Source organism: Cherax quadricarinatus, chromosome 26 (assembly GCF_038502225.1).
Source record: "Cherax quadricarinatus isolate ZL_2023a chromosome 26, ASM3850222v1, whole genome shotgun sequence".
Taxonomy (NCBI): Eukaryota; Metazoa; Arthropoda; class Malacostraca; order Decapoda; family Parastacidae; genus Cherax; species Cherax quadricarinatus.
Window position 1 is genome coordinate 38,151,739 of NC_091317.1, and position 22,870 is coordinate 38,174,608.

Consider the following 22,870-nt stretch of genomic DNA (forward strand, 5'->3'; position numbering starts at 1 on the left):
GGTGGACATAAGCTTTTCAGATCCTCTTCCTGTAGAGTCAGAGAAGCCCCTCGAAAGTTCAGATGAGACAATGTCTCGAGAGATTCATGTGGGATTAAAAACCAGTGATGCTACTCTCGAAAGCGAGGTAGTAGGATCACCGGTTCACTTGTTAGATGAAAGTGAAGATATCTCCTCCGATACTATAAATGTCTCGACTAGGGCTCAGACCAAAGCCCAGGCTTCTCCTACTATCCATCCTTTGATTTTCCCTGACTTTAAGCCTTTAGATATATCGATGGACTCCTTTGTCAATTTACAACGTAATTGCCCTTCTCTTCAGAATTGCCATAATGCCGCTAAACAAAATCAAGTTATCCAAAGGAAAAACTTTTCATATAAATTTGAATATATAAAAGGTATCTTGTACAAGTCAGTATTCAAATTAAATTCAGATGAGATAGACTATTCCATCTTACTTGTTCCAAGTCAATTCAGAGAGACTGTTCTTAAAATGGCTCATGACCTCCAGTGGCCGGACATTTCTCGCATCGTAAAACCTTAAATAAAATTAGGGAAACCTATTTTTGGCCAAAAATGTCCTCACATGTCACTACTTATTGTAGATCGTATAAAGTTTGCAATCTGTCATCCTCCCGAGGTACCAGGCGAGTACCTATGGTCAAAATGCCAGTCGTTACTGTACCGTTTGAAAGAGTAGCTATTGACATCGTTGGTCCTTTATCTCCACTTTCATCTGGGGGACATAGATATATATTAACATTAGTTGATTATGCTTCGAGTTTCCCTGAAGCCGTTCCCTTAAAGACCATAACTACTACAGAGGTGGCTGAAGCCCTTTTGTCCATGTTCTCCGGAGTGGGCATCCCTAGAGAAATTTTGTCTGACCGTGGGACACAATTCACATCTGACTTAATGCAACATCTATACCAACTTCTGGGAGTGAAGCCTCTCTTCACCACACCCTATCATCCCAGCTGTAATGGGAGGATTGAGCGCCAGCATTCGATTCTCAAGTCCATTTTAAGGAAACTTTGCTCCCTTAAACCTAAGGAGTGGCATCGTTACCTACCCTGTGCTTTGTTTGCCATGAGGGAAGTTCCTAGTGACTCTTTAGGGTTTTCACCTTTTGAACTTCTCTATGGTAGACAGGCCAGAGGCCCATTGTTCATCCTTCATGACTTATGGACTAATGAGGAGGTGAGTGCTGAGGTTCAGTCTTCTTATCAGTTTCTCCTTGACCTTAGATCCAAACTTGAGGAGACCTCTGACATAGTTTCGAAAAACTTAAGCTTGTCAATGGACCAGTACAAAACCTATTTTGATTCCAAAAGTCAGAGGAGAAGTTTTAAAGTAGGGGATGAAGTTCTGGTACTTTTGCCTATCAAGTCAAATAAATTATTAGTAGCATGAAAAGGTCCATATAAAGTATTAAAAATTTGTGGGAAAGTTGACTACCTCATAGAAGTCAAGGGGAAACCTAAGCTTTATCATATCAACATCCTTAAGAAATATTACCGAAGAAATTCGGTTAAGTGCCTTAATAACTTTGACTAGTTTTTCCACACGAACTTGATAAGACAACTGAAGAATATAAGGTGTGTGTAATTGACACCTCTAACTTAGACTATGATGAAGAACTACATGACTTGGTGACTCTTGACCACTCGGACGCAACCAACATTATTATTAATGAATCTTTGGATGACCATAAGAGACATGAACTACTTCAATGTGTGAGTAACTTTTCAGACGTCTTTACTGATATTCCAGGTGTTACCTCCACGGTAGTCCATAAGATTGACTTAGTGACGCACAATCCTATCAAACGAAAATATACCCAGTTCCAGTTCACCTTAGGGATGCATTTGACCGAGAGGTAGACAAATTATTAAAACTAAAGATCATTGAACCTTCAGTATCTTCATATTGTTCACCAGTAGTCATGGTTAAGAAGGAGGATAATTCATATAGACTTGCTATTGACTTCAGAGGCCTTAATGCTATCACTCGGTGGGATACTGAGCCTATGCCCTTAATAGATAGCAATCTACACAAATTTTATGACTCTTCCTTCTTTTCAGAGATTGATATTGCTCAGGCATATCATCAAGTAATGTTAGATCCTTCTTCTAAGCAGTACACCGCTTTTCCTACACATCAAGGACTGATGCAGTATAGAACTATGCCCTTCGGTTTGGTAACTGCCTGTGCTACCTACGTGAGACTAATGAGAAAGGTCTTGGGCAATATGCCAAATGTTTCAGTTTATTTTGATAACATTTACGTAATGACATCCACATGGGGCGAACATATCCAAACATTAACATCAGTTTTGCGTAGGTTACGCTCATATGGCCTCACTGCCAAGCTGAAGAAATGCTTCCTTGGGTATAACAAGATTAGATATCTTGGACTGATACTTTCTAATAACTCTCTGCAGCCTCTCCCCAGTAAGATCAAAGCTTTATTAGAATTTAAATTCCCCAAAACCAAGAAGCTCATGCGTAGCTTTCTTGGTTCTGTAAATTTTTATGCACGGTTTATCCCGAACCTTACTGATATTACAGGCATCTTATCTGACTTCCTTAAAAAGTCTGTGAAGGAACCTCTTGAACTTTCCGACGTAGCTCGGGAAAAGTTTAATGAGACTAAAAATATCTTCTCGAAAGACCCTATACTTAAGATTCCAGATATTAATAAAACATTTTGTTTAAGAACTGATGCCTCCAATACTGGCTTAGGTTCGGTGTTACTACAATACCATGATGGTACTCCCTTCCCTGTATGCTTCCTAAGCCGGAAACTCCTTCCCGCAGAAACGAGATACTCCACCATAGAAAAGGAATGTTTGGCCCTTGTGTGGGGTATCTCAAACTTAAATTTTATTTGCTGGGAAAAGAATTCATTTTAGAAACGGACCACAAACTTTTGATATACCTAGAAACTTTTAAGGGAACCAACAGTCGCCTCTTGAGGTGGACATTGGCACTCCAGGCTTTTAAGTTCCATATTGTGTATATCAATGGTTCATCCAATTATTTCTCTGACTGGTTAAGTCATAACAGTCAGTAAAAGATTTGTTGCCTTATGCAACTTCCACATGTTTGAACTTTTTCCTCGCCTATTCTTCTTAAACTCCTTGACTATAAGTCTTCGTATGGGGGAGTGTGAGGGAAACGTTCAATAGATAGGAGTAGCAAGGGAGTATATAGTAACAATAGTTTCATTGCCGGCTACTTGTTAAGGTAGGGTAAGTCCAGCTCCCGCTATTCCCCCCCTTTTTCCCCCTCCCCGAAAGTGATACTTTGATTACTGGCTGCTTGTTAAGGTAGGGTCAGTCTAGCTCCCACTATCCCTTCCCCTCCCTTCTCCCCCCCCCCCGAAAGGTGACGTGTGAGGATCCGGTCAAACAGTAAATCACTCGACTCACAGCTCCCAACACTACTGTAAGTACACGCCTGATCATATTTTAGTGGACTTATTGTTTGAAAGCTTCACTTTTGACCAATAATTAACTTAGTCCTTTCAGTCTTGATAGGTTAAAATGTTTTAATAATCACCACATCTTTTAGGTATTGTACTTATCATGGAGAGTGATTTCTTAAGCAGTGGGTAATCTGTCTCTCTTTACAGCTTGAAAGGACAGAGAGGGTCACCTGCTAATCAACGAGAAGAAATTGAAGGAGACGGACTAACGTTCTGAGAGCCCCAATTTTTGATCCACTTACGTGTTTATTTATGCAAGTAGCAGGATATAACCCCTCATCATTGCAGTGGAGAAAACCTGCTTTCCTGTCATCTGGACGGATTATTGACGGCTATAAAATCTGTGAAGAACGAGCCGGTGGGTTGTCACCAACACCTGCGACCCCCCCCCCCCATCATCGGCAACAGCTACGATTTCAACAACACGCAGTGTCACCAACACCAGACAACCAAATTTTATATATATATATTAGCGTTGAATTCAGATATCATTTATATTTTTCATTTTTCATTTTCTTTAAGGCAGGATCAATATTTCAAATTTAAGTGTTTTATATTTTATATTTTCTAAATAATAAAGTGTTTATGTTTGTCAGTTTATATTCTTTTTCTATTCATTAATTTTCCTGAGGAGGAGCCAGCCTTAGTAATACTGTCTGAAGTTGTTACAGGGCTGAGTAAGCCTTCACAAAACTCATTCTTAGTTTATTCTATTTGTCTGATATCATCCAGGAGGGATTCTGCAGTGCCATCATCAATGAACTAGAGGTTGAGCTCACTGGACAGCCTTCCTGTGACTTCCTTAATAAGGAAGGGTCGAGGAGAGTCTCCCTTCTGTGCACTTTCACCTGAGTTGATTTCATGCTCACCAAAGAGGAGTTTTGGTGTGCCACTATAACAACATTGGATGAATGAGTAGAGGGAAAGGAAATGTGTGTGTGTGTGTGTGTGTGTGTGTGTGTGTGTGTGTGTGTGTGTGTGTGTGTGTGTGTGTGTGTGTGTGTGTGTGTGTGTGTGTGTATGTTGCGTGTACACATGTGTTACTTGCCCTGACCTAACCTAACCCAACAACCTCCTACTAACATTGTATCTTCTATGTATATTCTACTTCCTATTAGCCTGAGTGTAACAGACACCTGTTTTCCAGTCCTGACTTCTATTTTTAGTACTAATTGCTGTATGATAATAAGCACATATTAGCCTATTCCTTGTTCATGCTAAGAGTGGATCCTTCACGTTACAGCTGGCGGCACCTAGAACCCACACCTGACTTCCTTACCACATATGAATACTCGCGTAGCAGCCTGGATTATCCAGCTCGTCGTGGTGTTGTCCTGGCATCGTACCTCCAATTTTGTTTCTTAACGGTATATAATTTATTCCTATTTACTGTGCGTCTTTCATCGGTCACACACCCATCTGCACTTTATTCTTTTTGTGGGCACATCTAATGATAACACGTGGCAACACAGCCTAAACCACATTAGGCCTACTGCCTCTCCCTTCTGCCTTATAAAACTGTGTCCCTCACCTCTCTTTTCTGACTTAAGGGGTTGTTTACTGACCCTGACACGTTTAATGATCCCTGCAGTATCCTTGGGTACACCACAAAAAAACTAAAATTCATTGAGTATTAATGTTGCTGTAACTCCCGCCCGCAGCACCGAGTGTGTGTGTACTCACCTACTTGTAGTTTCAGGGATCGATTCATAGCTCCTGGCCCCGGCTCATCGCTGGTGTGTGTGTGTGTGTGTGTGTGTGTATGTGTGTGAATGATAATCAGAGAAACAGGTAATATCAATTATGCAGAATAACCATATTGAAAACACAGTCAAACGATCCTCTAATTAATTTCGACCAACGGGCCTCATCAGAGAGCAAGACAATGATGACAGTGCAAGGCTTTATATGTTGGTTATATATATATATAACTGACGTACTTTCAAATAAGCAACAGTTGCTGAGTCTTTTTCCCATATCACCGTAACAGCTGGGTCGTCCATCACGTCTCGTAGTGTTTGGTGAGGTTGAGGGATGTGTCTCACTGCCAGGAGAGCCATGAGGTTGCCAGAGTAACTCCGTGTTAACACCAGTGTCACCATCATCCACACCATCAACACCACCCGCTCCCACAACCAGATTATAGGCAGCGTCGTATCTGGAAGGGATGCAATAAATAAATTATTGAAATATACTAATACTGATGCTCTTGAATTATTTAGGAGCAAACCATATCAGTGTTGTGGAAATATTAAATGATTATCAACAAATATAAAAAAAAATATGAGACAGAAAACAATTTAACCCAGATTTCACTGTGTACTTCATACAACAGCGTCTCGCCGACGGTGCTGAAGGGAGGACACAGGTGCTGAGTCAGCTTCATCATTGTCTGGATAAAACTCTACACAGAGCGAAATATTAAAACAATCAAAGCTTGCTATGCACCTGTGTTTACACTGTATTTTTATGTAACTTACGTCATATTACCACCTGACAATTGAAACAGTACTAACGCGCGCAATACTTACATTTCATATAATTTACAAGTCTGTTGTTTTTCCTTCCTTCTAAACGAAATATAATCCACAATTTGCATTTTGGTTACCTGTATACAAGTGAGTTAAAAAAAATCCATTTGAGGATTGACTTGTAATTGGAAGCTGGAGTCAGCAGTGAATGCTACACAATTTGATCTTAACTGTTCCATGAACAAGTTTTAGTGATTTTTTTTTTGCATTATTGCAAAATCTATAAATTTTATCGAGGGAGAAAATAACAAATGTTGGTGTGCACCAGTTATTGTCATCCTCTCATCACCGGTTTTCCACTTATGTTGACACAGACAGCTTCTCTGCACCTGCCTGTCCCACTGATACTGACACTGACTGCTCTGTAGCTGCCTGTCCCACTGATACTGAGACTGACTGCTCTGTAGCTGCCTGTCCCACTGATACTGAGACTGACTGCTCTGTAGCTGCCTGTCCCACTGATACTGAGACTGACTGCTCTGTAGCTGCCTGTCCCACTGATACTGAGACTGACTGCTCTGTAGCTGCCTGTCCCACTGATACTGAGACTGACTGCTCTGTAGCTGCCTGTCCCACTGATACTGAGACTGACTGCTCTGTAGCTGCCTGTCTCATTGATACCGACAGCTCTATTGCTGCCTGTTCCACTGATATTGATAGCTCTATAGCTGTCTGTCCCACTGATACTGAAACTGGCACCTCTGTAGCTGCCTGTTCCACTAATAGCTCTGTAACTATTTGTTCTATTCACACTGACAGTTATGTAGCTGCCTGAGCTTTGCTGACACTGGCACTGACTGCTCCTTTTTTGTACATGTTCCACTAACGCTTATTATGAAATCTTTGTACCAGTCTGTTTAATTGACAGCTCTGTAGCTTCCTCTTTCACTAATATATCTGTAGCTGACCCTGGCATTAACTGATATTTAGTGGCATGGCACTTCACTGGCACCGAAAACTCTGTGGCTCTGACACTCCCACTGACACTGATAGCACAATTGCCACTTTCTCTGACAAAGCCAAACTCTACAACAGACTTTAATATTCTAACTTTAGCTTAGGGAGTTCAATCATTCCTAAGTTTCTTTCCATTCCAATGATAAACTACAAATCTTCCTTCTGTATCTCGAATAATTTGCTTTACAGAGCTTTTGTAGGATAAAATCCAAAGAAAGTTTATGTCCCGTATGATTCAGTCCTTCGTGTGTTAAGAGACTACGCAATAATTCCGTATATATTTGCTCTCACAATTGTTTTCACGAACTCCAGCACTTAAAGACCTTCATTACTAGGCTATCTTGTAATCCTCGGCTAGTAAGTAAAAAGAGTCAACAAAGTACATTCAGCGAGAACTTGGGATTTGACTATGTCCGTCAGCAGACATTATGTGCATAAATAGTAAACACAAGCCAGTTTATTAGTGAAGAGTGACTATACTATATTAATAAGCATTGAGTACCGTCATCTGTTAAGAGTGATTACACGCTCACAAGGAACCAAGATAGCTAGCTAGTATGATGATAACCATTGGTCGGCCTAAGAGAATCTGGTTGGAAAGAATGATTTCACAAACGAGGTAATTCAACCATCTAGTGAACCTTTTCCTGAAAGGTCAGAATGCCAGGGTAAATATTGATCACCAGATGAGTTAAGGTCGCAGACTACCGCAAGATGGCTCTGGCTATATTGCTTACAGCTGACCAGGACGACTTAAAGGATCACGGGTCTCTCGTGCATGCATGGAGTACAGAGTAACAGCACATTTATAAATATCTGAATGAGCTGCAGTTCGACGTGTGTCGTCTTATACACTTGACATATTCACAGTTATTCGCCTAGATAATTCCTATTCGTTCTTTCAAATAAAATGTTTTAATTTGTTTTTAATGGAAAATGTCTAAGCAATTGAAACTCTGTCCTCTTTTCTCTGCTTATCAGTTTGGACCCGTTTATACTGACACGTTTCTCTTTTAACCGAATATGTGAACCTTTTCACTAAGAATTACGCAAATTTTGGCTCTTCAAAATACCATCCATCAACAGGTACCTTTTCTTTATGAACTTATTTCACACATTATCTCTGATTTAATCATTTTTTATATTCAGGGGCGTATCTACGGAAAATAGCGCCTCTGGCAAGCACTGAAATTGTGCCCCTGTCCAAACATCTGACGCCCATCGTTTAGATAACTTAGCCATAAAATCAGCTCAAAAATACAAGTCAAGCTCGTCAATCTTTTAATTAACAAATTCTGGCACTACATGAAAGTTACAACTTCTGTTTCCTTGCTTTCACTGACGCAAACTGGTACATGATGTGCTCAAATTCATTCTCTTCAGTTTCTTCTCTTTCTACACTCAGCAGAGCAACATCACAGAGTCTACATTACTCATGGAGGCTCTCAAATACGAAAGTATTAGTTTTAACTTGCTGAATGATCTCTGACAGCTGGCAATGGAAACTGCAATGGTTAGCATTATCTGAATGGCAATGAGAAGATTGAGGAAGACTCTTTCATCTCCGATCTGAACAATAAATTCGAGAAGATCTTCAGGTCTTGATATTTTCATGTTGGTCCGACTTGATAGCAACATTCTGCAATCCTAAACTTCTTCATATAGCTACTGTGCATCAACATCACAAATGTACAGTTAGCCTAAGTTTTCGCACTTCTTTAGGTCGTTACTGTCGGCTCCGTAACACAGTCCTCAATATCGAGGAGCCCAAACTTTGTATCACTGTCGTACAAACGAGCGAATTTTTCATCGATTTCTCTGTGAAAATGGTCGTGTTCCTTTCATAATTCTTTCCTTTCTATTTTTGGCTATTAACCCAGGGTTTCTCGAGCTCTCGTCAGCCATTCGTGTCTTTCGTCTTTGACATCTTTCAACTTCAATATTCAATTCTTGACAGAGACTGAGTCCTTCTTCGAGTGACACACTGACCAACGCTTCTCTTTCATCATCAAAATGATCTCGGAGGCTTTCAAATTCAGGGCAGCAACGTGGAAATTCATGCTAGGATCCTGCAGCCTCTTTTGAATATGTTCAATACGAATGAGTACTTTGTTCCAAAATCCAAGCAAAGTCAGAAAATCATAACTCAGCATGTGGCTATACAGCTGCCTTGTGTCACTTCTTGTTTCACTGGTCTCGTTTTCATTGTCTGTCATGTTCTGGAGAACTTGAAGTATCTCCTCAAGGTATTGTTGATGGGCTGCACTGCTTCTGCCTTTGCACTCCACCTGGTTTCGGATTCCGACTTAACAACCACAGGCACGACGTTTTTACCAGCGCTGTGTTGAACGAGAGAAGAACATATAGAGCTTAGATGGGTCACAAAAACGTGACCATCACTGTATCCTGCTTGGCTGCATGAACACCCACCAAGTTCAGTGAGTGAATGTCGCAATTCACAAACACTGCCAGGTTGTTTTTCTCATTTATTTTTTAATGAACACCACTTCTGTGACCAGCCATCACAGCAGCGTTTTCATAACACTGTGGCCGGCAGTTTTGTATCTCCATTTCGTCCTTCTCTAGCTCTTTCAAGATGTCTTCAACCAGGCTCTTAGCATCCTTCTCGTTATCTGGATAAAATCAAGGAACGACTCTCAAACACGGACTATTTTCCTCTTAAAATCAACTTCCACGTACCTCAGTACTTCTGACATCTGATCAAGAGTCGAGTCTAGCATAAGAACATAGTATTTGACTTTACAAATGCTTCTCAGTAAACTCTGGCAAACAGTGGATGCCATCATGTGGATGAATTCGTTCTGGATACGCGGTGAAAGATAAGATGTGGATCCAGGAATAATTTCCACACAAGTGAGAGGTTCTTTCACTGCCATAAGGTCTTTACCAAAGAGCAATAACGTATCTATCATCTTCATGCGACAGAAATTCTGCAATTTCAACAAAGCAAACCTACACATGCCTGAAAAAAAATACAGAAAAAAAATATCTTGGCAGGAACAGCTGAAAAATAACGCACAATTTGGAAAGCAAACCTTAGATGCTTTTCTTTTTCCATATTGTCTTATTATTATGTCACGAGAAAAAATAGAGACAAGAGGTGAGGAAAATGGAACAAGACAAGACAGTTGAGAAGGCGAGGAGGAGGTAGAAGGCAGGTCTGGTGAGAAGATTAGGAACAATGTAGAAGACAAGTCAAGAGAAAAAAAACATTACCTTGTTGTAACAATATTCGAACGTAGCCGAAGGTGATGTGTAACCAGTAGTTGTGGTCATTACTCTTTAGAGAGCCGCAGGAATACATGAGGAACACTGCAGCAGCAAGCATCACCAGCATCCCCAGGATGGTCGCCCACACCAGTGGTGCCAGGGGGAACAGGAAGCCCCAGGGGTCCACCTCTGCAAAACCTCGAGCACCCAAGATCTTCCAGTAATCTATCACCATTGGTACAGTGAAGTCCACCGCCTCGGCTCGCCATCTATCAATAATGAAAGGTCCAGCACCGATACTTACTTCCTGTAGAAGATCCGACGAAGTGTTATGAAACTACTCAAAGTTGTTTATGTATTACAAAGATATTTTTACCGCATGCATAGCAGCAACCATCATAAAGATCATATAAAACTTAAATAGGTTTTAAAATTTCGCAACTTATCTGACACAAACTAATTAATATTTGAGAATATTGAAAACAATAGCTTTTATTTCGGCAGTGTAACAAACAGCCAATGAATATTTATAGTAAGCGAGTCTGTAGGCTGCATACTTGGGATATTTTAATCATCCAGACCAAGTAGAGGGGGGAATGAATATATATATATATATATATATATATATATATATATATATATATATATATATATATATATATATATATATATATATATATATATATATATATATATATAGGTAGTAGGTTGGTATAAGTAGTAGGTTGGTAGACAGCAACCACCCAGGGAAGTACTACCGTCCTGCCAGATGACTGTGAAACAGAAACCTGTAACTGTTTTGCATGATGGTAGGATTGCTGGTTTCTTTTTCTGTCTCATAAACACGCTAGATAACAGGGATATCTTGCTACTCCTACTTACACTTTGGTCACACTTCACAGACACGCACATGCATATATATATACATACATCTAGGTTTTCCTCCTTTTTCTAAATAGCTCTTGTTCTTCTTTATTTCTTCTATTGTCCATGGGGAAGTGGAAAAGAATCTTTCCTCCGTAAGCCATGCGTGTCGCATGAGGCGACTAAAATGCCGGGAGCAATGAGCTAGTAACCCCTTCTCCTGTAGACACTTACTAAAAAAGAGAAGAAGAAAAACTTTATAAAACTGGGATGCTTAAATGTGCGTGGATGTAGTGCGGATGACAAGAAACAGATGATTGCTGATGTTATGAATGAAAAGAAGTTGGATGTCCTGGCCCTAAGCGAAACAAAGCTGAAGGGGGTAGGAGAGTTTCAGTGGGGGGAAATAAATGGGATTAAATCTGGAGTATCTGAGAGAGTTAGAGCAAAGGAAGGGGTAGCAGTAATGTTAAATGATCAGTTATGGAAGGAGAAAAGAGAATATGAATGTGTAAATTCAAGGATTATGTGGATTAAAGTAAAGGTTGGATGCGAAAAGTGGGTCATAATAAAAGTGTATGCACCTGGAGAAGAGAGGAATGTAGAGGAGAGAGAGAGATTTTGGGAGATGTTAAGTGAATGTATAGGAGTCTTTGAACCAAGTGAGAGAGTAATTGTGGTAGGGGACCTGAATGCTAAAGTAGGAGAAACTTTTAGAGAGGGTGTGGTAGGTAAGTTTGGGGTGCCAGGTGTAAATGATAATGGGAGCCCTTTGATTGAACTTTGTATAGAAAGGGGTTTAGTTATAGGTAATACATATTTTAAGAAAAAGAGGATAAATAAGTATACAAGATATGATGTAGGGCGAAATGACAGTAGTTTGTTGGATTATGTATTGGTAGATAAAAGACTGTTGAGTAGACTTCAGGATGTACATGTTTATAGAGGGGCCACAGATATATCAGATCACTTTCTAGTTGTAGCTACACTGAGAGTAAAAGGTAGATGGGATACAAGGAGAATAGAAGCATCAGGGAAGAGAGAGGTGAAGGTTTATAAACTAAAAGAGGAGGCAGTTAGGGTAAGATATAAACAGCTATTGGAGGATAGATAGGCTAATGAGAGTATAGGCAATGGGGTCGAAGAGGTATGGGGTAGGTTTAAAAATGTAGTGTTAGAGTGTTCAGCAGAAGTTTGTGGTTACAGGAAAGTGGGTGCGGGAGGGAAGAGGAGCGATTGGTGGAATGATAATGTAAAGAGAGTAGTAAGGGAGAAAAAGTTAGCATATGAGAAGTTTTTACAAAGTAGAAGTGATGCAAGGAGGGAAGAGTATATGGAGAAAAAGAGAGAGGTTAAGAGAGTGGTGAAGCAATGTAAAAAGAGAGCAAATGAGAGAGTGGGTGAGATGTTATCAACAAATTTTGTTGAAAATAAGAAAAAGTTTTGGAGTGAGATTAACAAGTTAAGAAAGCCTAGAGAACAAATGGATTTGTCAGTTAAAAATAGGAGAGGAGAGTTATTAAATGGAGAGTTAGATGTATTGGGAAGATGGAGGGAATATTTTGAGGAATTGTTAAATGTTGATGAAGATAGGGAAGCTGTGATTTCGTGTATAGGGCAAGGAGGAATAACATCTTGTAGGAGTGAGGAAGAGCCAGTTGTGAGTGTGGGGGAAGTTCGTGAGGCAGTAGGTAGAATGAAAGGGGGTAAGGCAGCCGGGATTGATGGGATAAAGATAGAAATGTTAAAAGCAGGTGGGGATATAGTTTTGGAGTGGTTGGTGCAATTATTTAATAAATGTATGGAAGAGGGTAAGGTACCTAGGGATTGGCAGAGAGCATGCATAGTTCCTTTGTATAAAGGCAAAGGGGATAAAAGAGAGTGCAAAAATTATAGGGGGATAAGTCTGCTGAGTATACCTGGTAAAGTGTATGGTAGAGTTATTATTGAAAGAATTAAGAGTAAGACGGAGAATAGGATAGCAGATGAACAAGGAGGCTTTAGGAAAGGTAGGGGGTGTGTGGATCAGGTGTTTACAGTGAAACATATAAGTGAACAGTATTTAGATAAGGCTAAAGAGGTCTTTGTGGCATTTATGGATTTGGAAAAGGCGTATGATAGGGTGGATAGGGGGGCAATGTGGCAGATGTTGCAAGTGTATGGTGTAGGAGGTAGGTTACTGAAAGCAGTGAAGAGTTTTTACGAGGATAGTGAGGCTCAAGTTAGAGTATGTAGGAAAGAGGGAAATTATTTCCCAGTAAAAGTAGGCCTTAGATAAGGATGTGTGATGTCACCGTGGTTGTTTAATATATTTATAGATGGGGTTGTAAGAGAAGTAAATGCGAGGGTCTTGACAAGAGGCGTGGAGTTAAAAGATAAAGAATCACACACAAAGTGGGAGTTGTCACAGCTGCTCTTTGCTGATGACACTGTGCTCTTGGGAGATTCTGAAGAGAAGTTGCAGAGATTGGTGGATGAATTTGGTAGGGTGTGCAAAAGAAGAAAATTAAAGGTGAATACAGGAAAGAGTAAGGTTATGAGGATAACAAAAAGATTAGGTGATGAAAGATTGAATATCAGATTGGAGGGAGAGAGTATGGAGGAGGTGAATGTATTCAGATATTTGGGAGTGGACGTGTCAGCGGATGGGTCTATGAAAGATGAGGTGAATCATAGAATTGATGAGGGAAAAAGAGTGAGTGGTGCACTTAGGAGTCTGTGGAGACAAAGAACTTTGGCCTTGGAGGCAAAGAGGGGAATGTATGAGAGTATAGTTTTACCAACGCTCTTATATGGGTGTGAAGCATGGGTGATGAATGTTGCAGCGAGGAGAAGGCTGGAGGCAGTGGAGATGTCATGTCTGAGGGCAATGTGTGGTGTGAATATAATGCAGAGAATTCTTAGTTTGGAAGTTAGGAGGAGGTGCGGGATTACCAAAACTGTTGTCCAGAGGGCTGAGGAAGGGTTGTTGAGGTGGTTCGGACATGTAGAGAGAATGGAGCGAAACAGAATGACTTCAAGAGTGTATCAGTCTGTAGTGGAAGGAAGGCGGGGTAGGGGTCGGCCTAGGAAAGGTTGGAGGGAGGGGGTAAAGGAGGTTTTGTGTGCGAGGGGCTTGGACTTCCAGCAGGCGTGCGTGAGCGTGTTTGATAGGAGTGAATGGAGACAAATGGTTTTTAATACTTGACGTGCTGTTGGAGTGTGAGCAAAGTAACATTTATGAAGGGATTCAGGGAAACCGGCAGGCCGGACTTGAGTCCTGGAGATGGGAAGTACAGTGCCTGCACTCTGAAGGAGGGGTGTTAATGTTGCAGTTTAAAAACTGTAGTGTAAAGCACCCTTCTGGCAAGACAGTGATGGAGTGAATGATGGTGAAAGTTTTTCTTTTTCGGGCCACCCTGCCTTGGTGGGAATCGGCCAGTGTGATAATAAAAAAATAATAAAAAAAAAAATAATATATATATATATATATATATATATATATATATATATATATATATATATATATATATATATATATATATATATATATATATATATATATATATATATATATATATATATATATATATATATATATATATATATATATATATATATATATATATATATATATATAAATATATAGTTTTAGAGTGATTGGTACTTTTATTTAATTTCAAGTGTCTCAATCTTCAACTTTTATTTAATAAATTTATGAAAGTGAGTAAAGTACCTACGGATTGGCAAAGAGCGGGCTGAACGATGTGGGTTCGAATCCTCGGCTAGTCGCAGTGTTGTTGCTGATTAAATACCACTCGTTCGTGGTTTTATATATATATATATATATATATATAGATATATATATATATATATATATATATATATATATATATATATATATATATATATATATACAAACTCTGATCTCTGGCTGAAGGAGACTCGAACCTACGAACCTTAGGACAAAGTACGCAGCGCTTTACGAATCTACCCACACTGGACAATACCTTGGCGTGTAGCATGCGCTACACGTTTGATCCAAGGCAGCCAGGTTTCAGGGAGAAGGCTTACAGCTTTTCATCTCATCCCCTGCATGCATCAGCCTTACTAGAGATTTGAACAATGCAAGGAATTCGCGAGAGCACTGCGTACTTTGTCCTAAGGTTCGTAGTTTCGAGTCTCCTTCAGCCAGAGATCAGTGTTTGTGTATATTTCGCATGCTCTCGCGAATTCCTTGCATTGCTCAAATCTCTAGTAAGGCTGATGCATGCAGGGGATGAGATGAAAAGCTGTAAGCCTTCTCCCTGAAAGCTGGCTGCCTTGGATCAAATGTGTAGCGCATGCTACACGCCAAGGTATTGTCCAGTGTGGGTAGATTGGTAAAGCGCTGCGTACTTTGTCCTAAGGTTCGTAGGTTCGAGTCTCCTTCAGCCAGAGATCAGTGTTTGTGTATATTTCGCATGCTCTCGAGAATTCCTTGCATTGTTCAAATCTCTAGTAAGGCTGATGCATGCAGGGGATGAGATGAAAAGCTGTAAGCCTTCTCCCTGAAAGCTGGCTGCCTTGGATCAAATGTGTAGCGCATGCTACACGCCAAGGTATTGTCCAGTGTGCGTAGATTCGTAAAGCGCTGCGTACTTTGTCCTAAGGTTCGTAGGTTCGAGTCTCCTTCAGCCAGAGATCAGTGTTTGTGTATATTTCGCATGCTCTCGCGAATTCCTTGCATATATATATAGCAGTACAAGAACAATTCCCTGGTCTCTTCCCTTTTGTTTCGGCCGGGTATAGCAAGGAATCAATGCTTCTCTTTGGAGAGCATGAAATTACATCATCGGAGGGTGTCCAACAAGGAGATCCTCTTGCACCATTTCTCTTCTGTATAGCAGTTAGGGAAATCACAGTCAGACTGACCAGCGAGCTAAACATCTGGTTCCTAGATGATGGCACACTAGCAGGTACAAAAGAGTCCCTCCTACATGACCTTACATAGGTAATGACACGGGGACAGGAAATGGGTCTCATCCTGAATCCATCCAAATGTGAAATCATCTCAGTCAGTCAACAAGTGATAAATGCAGTGAGATCAAAACTACCAGGAGCAGCAGTCATTGCCCACACAAATAGTGTCTTGCTAGGAGCACCTCTGGGAAGCAATGCCATTGACACAATTCTCAGGAAGAAATTGGAAGAGTTAAGGAGAATGGAACAACGAATAGGCAATCTGGACACCCACGATGCCTTGTACCTTCTCACAAAGTGCTTGAGTCTGCCCAGGTTGACATATTTCCTAAGATGTGCACCTTCATATGATAACCCTATTCTGCACGAATATGGCAGTATTCTGAGGCAGATTTTTACGAAAGTACTTAACCTTACTCTAGAAGACGGGCAGTGGAACCAAGCTACACTTCCAGTCAGACTAGGAGGCATTGGTGTCCGCAAGTCATCACAGATTGCGTTACCTGCTTTTCTGTCCTCGTGTATAGCATCCAGAGAGCTTGTAGCAGCGATTCTCCCTGAACATCTTAGGGACAAGATAGGAGTCCAGGACCAAAAATTCATTGACGGAGCAATGATCTGGGATAATCTAACGGGCTCTGGAGCCAGACCTGCTCCCCCCAACAACTACAAACAATCGCACTGGGATGGTCCAATAGTGGAAAATATTGCCTCAACAATGCTTCAGAGTGTGTCAGGGAAGGATAGAGCCCGCCTCCTGGCAGTGAGAGCCCCTCATGCTGGGGACTTTCTGTTGGCTGTTCCCAACTCCAGCCTTGGCACACGTCTCGACCCACAGACCATCCACATCGGTGTTGCCCTTCGACTTGCCGCCCCTATTCTCGCCGAACACAGGTATATTTGTGGCAGTGAAGCAGCAGACCGATTCGGGTACCATGGTCTTGTGTGCCGTAAATCCGAGGGAAAGATTGCAAGACATGAGGAGGTTAATAACACTATCAAGAGGAGCCTCACAACAGCTGGATGCCCAGCAGTAAGGGAGCCACCCCAACTATGCAGATCTGATGGCAGCCAGAAGCGTCCAGATGGTATCACCCTTCAAGCCTGGACAGATGGGAAGGAGGTGGTGTGGGACTATACATGTGCATCTACCTTGGCTGATACCTATCTCCAATACACCAGGGAGGAAGGAGGGGCAGCTGCCAGCTTCAGGGAGTCCCAAAAGTCTAGAAAATATGGAGAACTTTCCCATCATTATATGTTTGTTCCTATAGGCTCAGAGACCCTTGGCTCATGGGGAAAGAGTGCATCTAAATTCCTTAAGGAGCTGGGAAAAAGACTCATCAGGGTAACTAGGGATCCCAGGGCAGCTAGTTTTCTGTTCCAGCGGCTCAGTGCGGCTGTTCAAAGGGGTAATGCCTGCTGTATTTTGGGCACACGCCCCAGCTCTGAGGAGCTGGATGAGATTTTCGCCTTATAATCGGTGATACACACGTAACAACATGTACCGTATATACCACCTTTATATCAATAATGTATCTCTTAAATCTTCTGTACCATATTATGTAATAATATATATATATATATATATATATATATATATATATATATATATATATATATATATATATATATATATATATATATATATACATATATATATATATATATATATATATATATATATATATATATATATATATATATATATATATATATATATATATATATATATATATATATATATAACTTCATCCCAATAGGGTCGAAGACCTTTGGAGCATGGGGCAAGTGTGCTCTAAAGTTCCTAATAGAGCTGGGTGAAAAGCTCATCATAGAAACCAAGGACCACAGGGCAACCAGCTTCCTCTATCAGAGACTCAGTGTTGCGATCCAGAGAGGAAATGCCTACAGCATTCTGGGCACGCGGCCCACCGCAGGGGAGCTGGACGAAGTATTCGAGATGTAGCTCTGAGTTATCTATGTTGTTTTACTTTCTATCGTAATTTTGTGAATGTTTTGTCAATGTATTTTGTCTTTAAATAAAATATATAGAAAATATAGGGGGTGGTAGGAGAAAATTCTCAAACAGCTTCAGGGAGAACCTTGAGTTTTCCCTGAAGCAAGTTTATTCTTTTCTCTGAGGATGAGGGTCCCCAGGACAGTTCTAGAGGTGGAACTTCCCTATATATTACATATATATATATATATATATATATGTTATATATATGTAATATATATATATATATATATATATATATATATATATATATATATATATATATATATATATATATATTCACTAGAAAAAATGGCTGACTCCACTGACCTCCCTGACCACCATGCCCATCATGCCGGTCCATGAACCGTTGTTGAGTCTAACACCCCAGACTCTGTCAGGAGGTCGCACGAAGGAGCACCTTTTGAGATACAAAGAAAAGTATACAGTAACCTATGAGTGGTATATTAACAGTTGTGTATAGTGAGATCTCACTGTAAGAAATCACGCTATGAGGAATACTGTATGTTGTTGAGAAATGGGATTAACAGTTAAGCTTAAACATTTTGTATAGGGAAAACTTAACTTAGAAAGACAGCTCATCGCCTGCACAGCCGCCCCTGCAGACGAGGTCTTGAGAAGCTGTCGAAGTCATCTCTCAACGGGCTGTAAAGAGTTATAATTTGTAAGATTATAAATTACCCCTAGGGGGTGTTATGTCAGCATATTTCATTCACTGATGGCTGACAAACTTACTTGTGTGGACTCAAAAGTCCGCCCCTTACTGCCGACTATAGGTTGATTACAAACTCCTTGCGACTCAAGAACTGCGCAGTCCCCTGTACTACAAGAAATTCGTAACCTACCTTGCTCTTGTAGCGTGAGCTATGGTGTTCTTCACACCTTCGACAGGTATCGGTGACTTGATAGAAGCTGAAGTGTCCTTGTTATGAGTAATATCATGCTATGAAGAGCTCCACATCCTCGGATGAAAAATTTTTTAATTTTTTCGATTTTGTTTTAAATTTCAGCCTTTCCCACTATGAGGATCCCCCTTCAAGGTCTATTACTGTATAATTAATAGTAATAATTAATGAGGAGCTCTAATTCCTCGGATGTAATTTTTTATTTCATTTTTTTTCCTGAGTTTTGGTTTCTTATCCCAAAGAACTAACTCCATTTCCCCGTATCAAGATTTCCTCCATAAAATGAATCTCCATTTCCTCGGATCAAGATTTGTAAATGTAGAAATTCAATTGTTTATATACTTAGCATTAGTGATTGTCTAGAAAGTTAATGAAATCGGATCATTATTGACCTTAGAGTTTCAGACTCTCAGTCGTATAGGTAGAATCAGATATTTGTAGTCTATTCTAGACTCGTTATTCAGTGTAACAAAGTTATATTTATTCACCATCCCACGTACATGTAATACAGTAACATCCTTCCTTATATATAGGCCTGGTTACTGGTTCTTCTAAGGATGATCATTGGCTTAAGCCGGTGGGAGAATCGGAGCTGTCTCGCATAGACCAGTAGGCCTTTTGCAGTGTTCCTTTTTTATTATGTTCTTATGAAGGCAAATATTCTATTAGTGGGATGGATCTGTGAAGGACCTGCCTAGTATGGGCCAACATGCCTGCTGCAGTGTTCCTCCTTTCTTATGTTTTTATGTTCTTATTAATATCAACCTCCTGGAAAGGGGGTTGACATATAGTACTACCAGAGTATTTCATTACTAATGCATCTATGCGTCTCCTTGAAATGAGCCATACTTGCTTATGCTCATTTAATCGCCCCAATCTCTCCAAAACATCATTCATCTTCTTATAGTGACTTTCGAAATGAGAAATGACTTCTTTTAAAAGCAGGATTAACGTCCCAGTCAATGAATTATTTAACGTAGTCGCAAACTAGAGCTCTGTTTTTCTCACCCCTGACAAAAAAAAAATATACACATTGTTACTGAATCATTCTATTAGCACAACGTCGCTACCTGCTTCAGTTTCACACTGACTGTTACTGAATCACACCATTAACACTCAAATATTTCTAAAATGACATCTGAAATCCGCCTTACTCAGCATGAATCGCACGATTAATTTAATGTGTTTGCGCTATTAATACTCCTCACTGAATGTTACTGAATCCTTTGTTCATCATTCATAAAGGTGAACAAGGGATTCAGCAGCTACCAATGATTCAGCAGCTACCAATGATTCAGCAGCTACCAACGGAGTGATGGGGCGTCAACAGGCGATTAAGGTACACGGATGATTATGCCCCAACAGGATGCTGGCACATACATTGGTGGTTGAGGTAATTGGATTGCTGGAACGATCATACCCGACTGTTGTGACATTCTGTATTTTGTAATCTAATTTATGCACAAAATATATTGCATATATGCCACAGCAAGTGACTTTCCATTTCAATTTATATGCAAATTTTCCTAATATATTCGAATACTGATGTGGGTTAATGGCAAAACTATCAAAGAATAATATTCATATTCTTATTTGCATAAATGGTGACCCAGTGCCTCATACCTGTCTCATAAAACTCATATGTTTATAATAAATATTGCTGGTTTATCATATAATCTAAAAGATTTTCTATTTAGTTTAATAATTAGCATCCCAGATAAAGTGCATATCTTCCTGTATGATGACAGGATAACCCAAAAAAGTCAGTCACTTATTTCCACCGACCTTCCACTTTTCGTGTTACATGGTGGTATTTGCAGATAGTTAGAAATTCTGGTAAACATACTTCTTCAAGATTTGCGAACTTAAAAAAATTTACAGATCGCAGAAGTGATATTATACGCTACATATTATATGAACTTAAACAAGAAGCACAAATATATACACAGGTGATTTCAATAGCACGGTAGAAAATGATCCAACACTTCTAGGTCAAGACTCCATCCTCTAACCCATAACGACCTTAACTCTATTCCCTCGATTCAAGATCTTCAACTCCTCTATATCACTGTCGCAGTCATTTTCTTGAATCAAGACTACATCACACAAAATTCCCCCTGAAATACCAATAAATCCACAGAGATACCAATAAATCCTTTATTTCAATATACATAAAATCTTCTATTTTCAATATCTCCCCCTGACCCACTCACACATCTCTCTCAGAGACAACTCCCAACAGATTAAGTCTCTAATCATACAACGAACTCTACAATCTACCCACTATTACCCCCAATATTTTACATATCTCTCAAACCAATGATTCTCAATGACCAACCTTTACCAAAAACCTTTACACAACAAACCAAAAAAAAATACATCTCAATCACCAAAATGCACACTTGAATAACAATAATAACTGAATAATTTAATACTAAATTACAAAGTCAATTACACATTTCAATAACTGATACCATAGTGTATAGATAAGGTATACCATAAATGATGTGGTGTTAAATAAGAAGGGAGCAATGAAATTAATAGTTCTCGTATGTGTCGATGTGGCCGACAACGCTTCCCAGGGTGGGTAAGAGATGGCATAAAATATCAACAGTTGTGAAATTAGTCATATGTTCAGTGTCAGAATACTTTATTGAGGAAACACTTCGCCAAGAATGGCTTTCTCATAACTAAAGACGGCACTCATGGCGAAAATTTTCGTCAACAAAATATAACACTGCACATGGCACTTATTCAGTATCGAAGGTCTCACTAAGAGTATCCTACACTTGGCTCTTATAGCCGCTACTTCTATCTAAGATCTCACCGAGAAACAACCCTTTATTTCTTCATTGGCTCCTGGGGCTGGAGTCCACACCATCCACGCAGACACCGGGCGAAAAAAAATTGTGAGCAACCTTTTGACCAAGCTTAGTAAACGCAAGTGAGTTATGTAGTATGGATAACCAGAGAGTTGTCCAAAGGGCCACTGAGAATCACCTCATGAACCAGAGAGATGCTTATCTAGTCTTTCCTAAGTCTAAATTAAGGAAGCATCAGTGCTTAGAAGAAGTCTTTCATGTTGTTCTTTTAAGACTAATGAACAAAAAACATATAACAATAGTTTGGCCCCTTCTTTGATCTCTAACATTCACTCTTTTCTCTCCTTACTGCCTTCACTCAATTTACTTATCCATGGTGGTTTGAGAATCATTCAGTAGATGGGTACCACTTATTTTGCTGCTTTCCTTTATGGATGTTGATGGTCTGATTGGTAGAGCTCTAAACTCAGCATATTCACCATCCTAGTCAACCTAATCCTTGGTTTTGTCTCGCCAAGCCTACCTTGCAATAAAACGATTACGTGAACTCATTGATTACCTTGTTATTTGTCGCTTTCAGCTTCACCTATGTTGACACAGAAACCAAAATTTTGATAGTTTTTCTTACGTAGTGGTTATCCGCCCTCACTGTGCCAAAAAAAAAAATCAAAATCACTCTTTAGATAAAAAAACTATAACCCAAACACCTCCTTCAGATGTTCCTTATGTTTATAAATTCAGGGGATCATCAAACACCTTACCTAACCTTCCCTGGAGCGTCTGAACCTATTACAAATAAATTATTCAATATAAACTGATATAATTTAATCCTGTAACTCATGGTAGCGACTTTAGACATAACGATCCGGTTATACTATCTCTGAGCTCAGATGTTATTGATTAGTTTACTTCTTCTAGATGTAATGCTATAAAATTATATAAAAGCTCTAGTGTGATCAGAACATACAGGAGAATGAAATAAATGGAAATATTGTCTGAGGCTTACTAGTGTGTCTTGGGCTAGGAAGTAACATAACTTGTAAGATGGCTACCTAGCTTCTTGTGGCATCTGTGGCTGAGTGGCCTAAAGTGTCACACTGGGAAGCTAAG

General features: G+C 39.8%; 1 protein-coding gene across 1 annotated transcript in view; it reads right to left on the bottom strand.

Annotated features, from left to right (window-relative positions):
- LOC138853248 (probable glutamate receptor) overlaps positions 1–22,870 on the bottom strand; it is a 72,815-nt gene that overhangs the window by 28,054 nt on the left and 21,891 nt on the right. The window contains exons 7-9 of the mRNA XM_070088967.1: positions 18,343–18,433; positions 10,215–10,515; positions 5,430–5,647 (exon numbers count right to left, since the gene is read on the bottom strand). Of these exons, the coding sequence (XP_069945068.1) occupies positions 5,430–5,647; positions 10,215–10,515; positions 18,343–18,433 (610 nt within the window). The remainder of the gene's footprint in view (positions 1–5,429; positions 5,648–10,214; positions 10,516–18,342; positions 18,434–22,870) is intronic.